We start from the raw sequence: 7,181 nt of genomic DNA, 5'->3' as shown, positions 1-7,181 counted from the left end.
GCACCCAGGGAATGGCCTGGAGCTGTGTCAGGGCAGGGTCAGGTTGGTTCTCAGCCAAAGGTTCTTCCCCCAGAGGTTGGTTGAGCACTGACCAGGCTCCCCAGGGCAGTGGGCACAGCCCCAAGGCTGCCAGAGCTCCAGGAGGGTTTGGATGATCCTCTGGGGCACAGGGTGTGACTGCTGGGGAGGAACCTGTGCAGGACTGAGGGTTGGACTCGATGATCCTTGTGAGTCCCTTCCAACTTGCCATATCTGTGATATTCTGTGATGGTTTGCCCTGGTGAAGGCTCCAGGAGCTCTGGGCAAATAGGAGAAAATTCAGCCCATGGGTTGAGCTGACAGTGCAGGAGGGAATGGGTGGGGGAAAGAGAAGTGCTGGAAAAAGCAACAGGGTGAACTTAAGGTGAGCATCAGATTTCACTTTATTCCGATAACAGCGTTGCTGAGAGCGGGTTCTGTTCCCTCAGGGACAGAGCAAACCTTCCCCAGCCCTGGAGACCGTTCATCCTGCACTTAAATCAAGTTCTGGCTGAGCACGAGGCAGAATGACTTACAGGATTGTTTCTCTGCCTATAAACTCCATCAGTAAAATTCCACAGAGCAGCTATTACACCAAGAAGTTTCAAGTTGCAGCGTTTCTTCCTTGTCTTTCAGCCAGGGCAGCTGGATATGATGGAATGGCTAAATGCACTGGCCTCAGCAGAGGGCAGAGGGGTCAGAGCACAAGGTGTTCTGAAGTCCCTGTAAGCTCCCTGCCTTCCCCCTTGGCACCTCTCCCTGCACAGCTCCGCTGCCTGAAGTCCCCTTCCCCCTTCCCTGTGGGAGGTGGAAAGAAATGCTGTTGGTGGGATTCTGATTTCCTACGTGTAAATCATCAAGGTGTAACCACACAGAGCATCCAGCCCTGTCCCCTCTTCCCCACTGTGCACCTGGGAAGGGACAAGGGACTGGCTGGTCCCATCCCAGCATCTTCCCACAGCTCAGAGCAGCGATGGGAGTGGAGCATCCGCACGATGCCAGCGGAGGGTGAATATTAAAACCCTCTGTGAGTGTGTGGTGGTGAAGGGTGCTGGTTTTTTGCTCATCTGGATGAAAATTCAGTCTGTCTCTGTGTGGCTTCGTTTCCTCTCTTCCAGGACTCGATTGCAGCTTTACCGGACACAAAAGATGGGCTGGGGAGTGCGAACGATGCAGGACATTCCGCTGGGAACCTTCGTGTGCGAGTGAGTTGTTCAGCTTCCACTGGCTCAGCAAAGCCATCCCTTCCCAAACCCATCCCTTCCCAAACTCATCCTTCCCAATCCTATCCCTTCCCAAACCTATCCCTTCCCAAACCCACCCCTTCCCAAACCCATCCCTTCCCGAGGGCCAGGATGGTTCCCTCCTCTGTAAGGAGAGGTTTTCACACAAATCAAACTGGTATCAAGCCAAGCTGCCTGCCCTCACTCAGAGGGTTCTGACTCCACTTCCTGCTCCCTTTGTCCTTTTCCTCATAGGGTGGAATTTTTCCCATCCCTCTCCATCTTTAAAATCTGTGCTCAGCTCTGACCCCTCAGAAACACAAGTGATGGGGGAAAACCACACTTGGATTGTGCTGCAAATATGCTCAACTCAGGTGTCACTGTGGATGTCCAGGGCAGTTTGGAACTATTTTTTTATGTGGGATCTTTTTATGTTTCAATCCTGCCTTCTCCAGAGGTCTTCCAGTGTCACAGCTCTGGCTTTAGTCTGATTCAGCAAAACACTGAAGCACATGTTTCAACCCTGATTCAATAAAGTAATTAAAACCAAAAATGTTCAGATTTACGTCAACTGAAAAACCTGCCATCGGACCCTACAGTTTTAGGCTTTAAAGTGGTAAATTTACTTTATTAAATATTTTGGGAAGTGTTTTCTTCATTGCAATACCACAGTGAGTTAAGACCTTCTCAGTAAGGCTGGGCTTGTGCCCATCATGGAAGTAGGTGCTGGGGGTTTTAAGGACTAGTTATTGATGCTTTTTGGTATTGGGGTGGGGTATTGAGGAAGATTATTGCAGTATTTAGAAGAAAAAATATAGGAAAAGATAAATCTGCAGTGAATGGGCCAAGTATTTCTTCCATGTTAGGAGCTGCCAGATGCTAAAATGTTTTTTTAGAGATAAGGCCAAAACCTGCTGTTTGTGGGGAGCGTCTCAGGTCTGACTTCATGCAGGGCTTTCCACAAGCACCAAAGGTCCCAGTGCCCTGGTTCAGTGCCCTGAGACAAGCTAGTGCCTGTGAGTGAACTGCTCCCAAAGAAAAAAGGCCCTGACTTTAGCAAATCCTGCTGGAATGGCAGCACCCAGGAGGAACAGGCAGTGAACAGGCAGCCCAGGGGTGTGATGAGCACAGGCAGTGCACTGTGGAGCACATGGAGCTGAGGGGGTGCAGATACCACAGCCTGGCTCTGCCCCCCACCCTTGCCAGGAGCTGCTGACACTCTGTCAGTGGTAGGCACTGTCTTCATTATCTAAATGAGCTGCATACTAATAGCTGAGCTAATTTATGTCTTGCCCAGGTGCATTCCTCCTTGACTCCATCACTCTCACATGTTATTTTGTCACTCACCAACTCTATTTGCTCATTCACCAAGTCAAAGTCCTCTTCTCCTCAGTCCAGCTGCTCTGACGTCCTTCCTGTGATTCTTTATGAACAAAAACCTGTAAATGTGATTTCTTCTTTTCCTCCTCTCTGGCAAAGCAGCCCTGGTGCCAGCAGTGCTTGGGGGCTGTGCCTGCACATGGCTTGGCTCTTCTGGAAGAGTGTTTTGTGTTGAACATCTGGATTAGAGCCCTGAGTTACTTTGTGCAGTGGTTGTTACTCTGCTTTGGGAGGATAATTGTGTTGGTGTAAGGGTAACCTTTACTCTGTTACTTTTCATGGGTGGGGGGCAGGTCTGGATAGTTCTCACCACACTTTTAGGGTCGGTCCTGACTGTTTCTGTGTGTAAGTGCCTTCCTTACACATGTGCTGTTTTTCAGCCTGCTCTGTACCTCAGATACCTTTCAACTTTTCTCTGTAATCACTCCCAAAATGCTTTCCCTTTCCTGCTTGCACACTGTCCCTCTGGGAGCCCTGAGCAGAGCTCAGAGCAGTTTGGCAGCTGGGAGCCAGGCACTGCCAGCACGGTGGCCTGGTCCTCCCATCATCATCTCCAGGGCTCCCCAGAACCCCCAGCAGGTCCAGATCCCAACCAACATGGGATTGTGAAAGGCAGGTCCTGCTTGGCCAGTCTGATCTCCTTCTGTGACAAAGTGACAGCTCAGTAGATGAGGGAAAGGCTGTGGGTGTGTCTGTCTAGACTTAAAGTCTTTGGCACTGTCTCCCACAGCATCTCCTGGAGAAACTGGCTGCTCATGGCCTGGACAAGGGAACTGGTCACTGGGTGAAAAGCTGGCTGGTGGCTGGGCCCAGAGAGGGGAACAGAGCTACATCCAGCTGGGACCAGTCACCAGTGGGGTTCCCCAGGGCTCAGGAATGGGGCTGGCCCTGTTTATCATCTTCATTGATGAGATCTGGACAAGTGGATCGAGTGCACCCTCAGCAGGTCACAGATGACATCCAGCAGGGTGGAATGGCAGGAAGGCTCTGCAGAGGGATCTGGACAGGCTGGATCCATGGGCTGAGGCCAATGGGCTGAGGTTCCAACAAGGCCAAGTGCTGGGTCCTGCCCTTGGGTCACAACAACCCCATGGAATGCTTCAGGCTGGAAAGCTGAAAAAGGCCCTGGAGTTGCTGGTCAACTGGTGACATGAGCCCAGGTGTGCTCAGGTGGCCAAGAAGGCCAAGAGCATCTTGACCTGTATCAAGAATAATGTGCCCAGCAGGCCCAGGGCCGTGCCCGTCCCTGTGCTGGCACCGCTGAGGCACCTCGAGGGCTGTGCCCAGTTCTGGGCCCCTCATGACAAAATAGACAGTGAGGGGCTGGAGCATGTCCAGGGAAGGGAACGGAGCTGGGAAGGGGCTGGAGCAGCAGGAGCAGCTGAGGGAGCTGGGGGGGCTCAGCCTGGAGAAAAGGAGGCTCAGGGGGGACCTTCTGACTCTGCAACTCCCTGACAGGAGGGGGAAACTGGGGGAGGTCAGGCTCTTCTGCCATGTCTCAAGTGAAAGGACATGGGGAAATAGGCTCAACTTGCACCAGGGGAGGTTCAGATCAGATATTAGTAAAGATTTTTTGTGGAAAGAGTGGTCAGGTTTTAGAAGAAGTTGCCCAGGGAGGTGGTGGAGTCACCATCTCTGGAAGTGTTCCAAAGGTGTCTGGATGGGGCACCTGGGGACATGGTTTAGGGGTGATTGTGGTAGTGCTGGATTGATGGTTGGACTCAATGATCTCGAAGGTCTCTCCCAACCTGGATGATTCTGTGGTTCTGTACCAGCCTGGGGACCCTTCAGTGCATCCTGGAAGCAGCAGCTCAGTGAGGGACACGTGGCAGTGTCACCTCCCAGCCCTGCTGGGCTCCCATGGAGATGGGAGGCTCTGCAGATGCTCAGGGGGGTGTTTGTGTGCAGGTTTCTCCCTGGCCTCCAGATCTGTTGCTGCTCAGAAGCTGCTGTTGCTCACCCTGTTGCTGATGTTGCTGTGGGTTGTGTTGGATCTGTTCTGTTCATCCTTAGTTGGTAGGTGGTGGAACTGCTCGTTCTGGAAATGGCCCAGCTGGAGCTGGCTTTTGTTGGAGAGCCTGGGAATTAGTGGGATGCAGAAACCAGAGGTTTGTGAGGATCTGGTCTGTTCCTTTCGCATCCACTGAGTGGGTTTTGGATATTTAATTTCTTTTACAGTGATGCTTAGGAAGATCTGCATCAAAGCAGGTGTTTTAGCCACACCTTCAGCCAGAGAAGCCCCAGGTGTCCTGTCTCCCACATCCCATGGAAAACACTGGAGCCTGTGGACTGAATTCTTATTGCTCTTGATTTTTCCCTGGATTGTGCTCTGATCACAGAATGTTAAGGTTGGAAAAGACCTCCAAGATCATCAATTCCAGCCTAAGTCGAGTCCTCAATCAACCTGATTGAGTGGTGATGAGTGCCCGTATAAAGCTCTGGGATGGAGTTATTTGCCATCACTGTGCTGAACATCTTGCTGGGAAGAAAGACTCTGGCTTGACCACAGGAGTTCTTAAATAAAGGGGCTGATGCTCCCTCCCTTTTTTTGGGTACCTCTTGCACATCCTTCCCTGACTTTGGACCTGGAAAATCAGGGAACCATTTGTATCTGTAAACAGTCTTGGAAAGGAAATGAGTCACAGGAATAGTCTTTAATGGAGCATCAAACCAACAATTTTTAATTAGATTGTGGTATTTTATTTCATGGAATTCTAAACCTGCCGTGGCTGTCCCTGAGCAGGGAGCCTCTCTGGCCAGCATTATTCAGCTCTTCTCAGCTGCTGCTGGGCCAGGCCACAACCATTTTCCTCCCTCTCTGGCCATCACCTTCCTCTGCTTCAGGTCACCAAGGAGCTTGTGATTTCCAGTAATGCTGCAGCCTTACAGGAGTGCTTTATAAATAACAGGATGCAGGGAGGGCAAACAGGAGGCTCATGTGTGGCTGCAGCCTCTGCTCTGGCAGAGCAGCTTGGCCACATCACTCAGGCTTGGGAACTGCAGCCAAATGATCCCTCAGCACAGAGCCTGTGGGTCCTCTCCAGGTTCGTGTTTCGTGGCTCTGCTCCTCCCCATCTCACAGTTAAATGCTGCCTTGAGCCACAGGGGGATTGGAGATGCTTGGTTAACACTTGGAATGTGCCTCAGAGCTGCAGAGGAGTGTGAGTGTGGTTGCTGGGCGTGGAATTCTGTTGATGCTGCAAAGAATGTTTATATTTATCTTTATATTAGATAATATTTATTCCTAGTGTGAATCCTTTGCTTATAATTAATTAGTGTTTTATTGCAGGCTGGGAAGACTTACATGCCAAAATCATAGAATCCCAGACTGATTTGGGTTGGAAGGGACCTTAGAGATCATCTGGTTCCACCCCCTGCCATGGGCAGGACACCTTCCTCTAGACCAGGTTGCTCCAAACCCTGTCCAACCTGGCCTTGGACACTTGAAAACCTGCTGTGCTGTTGCTTCTTTGTCATCTCCTCTGTGTCTCTTACTTTGATCACAAGCAGGTCAGGACAGGAAGGGTCGAACCATAACAGTCCAAAACTGTTTAAAATGGAGACAGATGTGGTGACCCCTGCAACAAGAGGGTTTGCACCACACCAAACACCTCTCTGAGGGGGGTATTTAATCCTTCTCAGCAAGCCCAGCCTAAGCAGCTTCTGCTTCAAGCTCCTTGGAGGACCTGCTCGTTACTGCCTCGTACCTGGTTTCACAGCAAGGTGGTTGTAGCTGGGATCACAGCTTGGATTTATTCTGGTTCAAGAGGGACTGAGAAAGAAGCCAAAAATCCTTCCAGGGATCCTGTCAGGTTAGGTTAGACCTAAGACTTTTTTAAAACAAACCTTTTTAAGGTATGAAGCCTTTGTAATTGGTCAGGATAGTCTGGAAATAACAGGAAGGGCAGACACAAACCTTTTGCTTTGGGATGTGAACAGCACAAGCACTGCAGGGGTTGTGGGAGAGCCTGAGTCTGACCAGGAACGTGAGTAGAATTTGGTTAATGTGTTGATCTTGGCCAACAAAGAGATTTGCAAATGGAAACATAGTTCTCAGGAAAAATATAAATTCTGTTGGAAGTAAGACTTCATTTTTAATATTGAAAGTGTTGCCCTGAAAAGCTGGAGTCTGGAGCCAGGTTTAAGCTGGCAGAGCTCTGTTTGCCCGGGTAGCTCAGGGCTGACCAGCACTGCTGAGGCTGTGGTTGCCATCTGTGGCTGGGCTGGACCCCTTTCTTTCCCTCTTCCCAGAAAGAGGTGTTTAAACCCAAGCTTGAGCATCTAGAGGCTGGGGACAGAGTGGGGGGACAGGGCCAGGCAGGAAGGACCTGGGAGTGCTGACTGACAGCAGCTGAACATGAGCCAGGGGTGCCCAGGTGGCCAAGAGGGCCAATGGATCCTGGCCTGGCTCAGGAACAGTGTGGCAGCAGGAGCAGGGAGGGGATTCTGCCCCTGTGAGGCCACCCCTGGAGTGCTGTGCCCAGCTCTGGCCCCTCAGCTCAGGAAGGACATGGAGGGGCTGGAGCAGGTCCAGAGAAGGGCAACCAGGCTGGGGAAGGG

At 51.2% G+C, this 7,181-nt stretch overlaps 1 protein-coding gene across 1 annotated transcript in view; it reads left to right on the top strand.

Moving 5' to 3' along the window:
- Positions 1-981: 981 nt before the first annotated feature.
- LOC108640011 (histone-lysine N-methyltransferase EHMT1) overlaps positions 982-7,181 on the top strand; it is a 10,332-nt gene continuing 4,132 nt past the window's right edge. Inside the window, exons 1-2 of the mRNA XM_018074408.3 lie at positions 982-1,026; positions 1,137-1,223. Coding sequence (XP_017929897.1) covers positions 992-1,026; positions 1,137-1,223 — 122 coding nt within the window. The 5' untranslated portion in view covers positions 982-991. The remainder of the gene's footprint in view (positions 1,027-1,136; positions 1,224-7,181) is intronic.

This window comes from Manacus vitellinus, unplaced genomic scaffold (genome assembly GCF_001715985.3).
Source record: "Manacus vitellinus isolate BGI_N305 unplaced genomic scaffold, ASM171598v3 scaffold_27_pilon, whole genome shotgun sequence".
Taxonomy (NCBI): Eukaryota; Metazoa; Chordata; class Aves; order Passeriformes; family Pipridae; genus Manacus; species Manacus vitellinus.
Note: the sequence above shows the minus strand (reverse complement) of the source record. Positions and strands in the feature narration are given on the sequence as shown.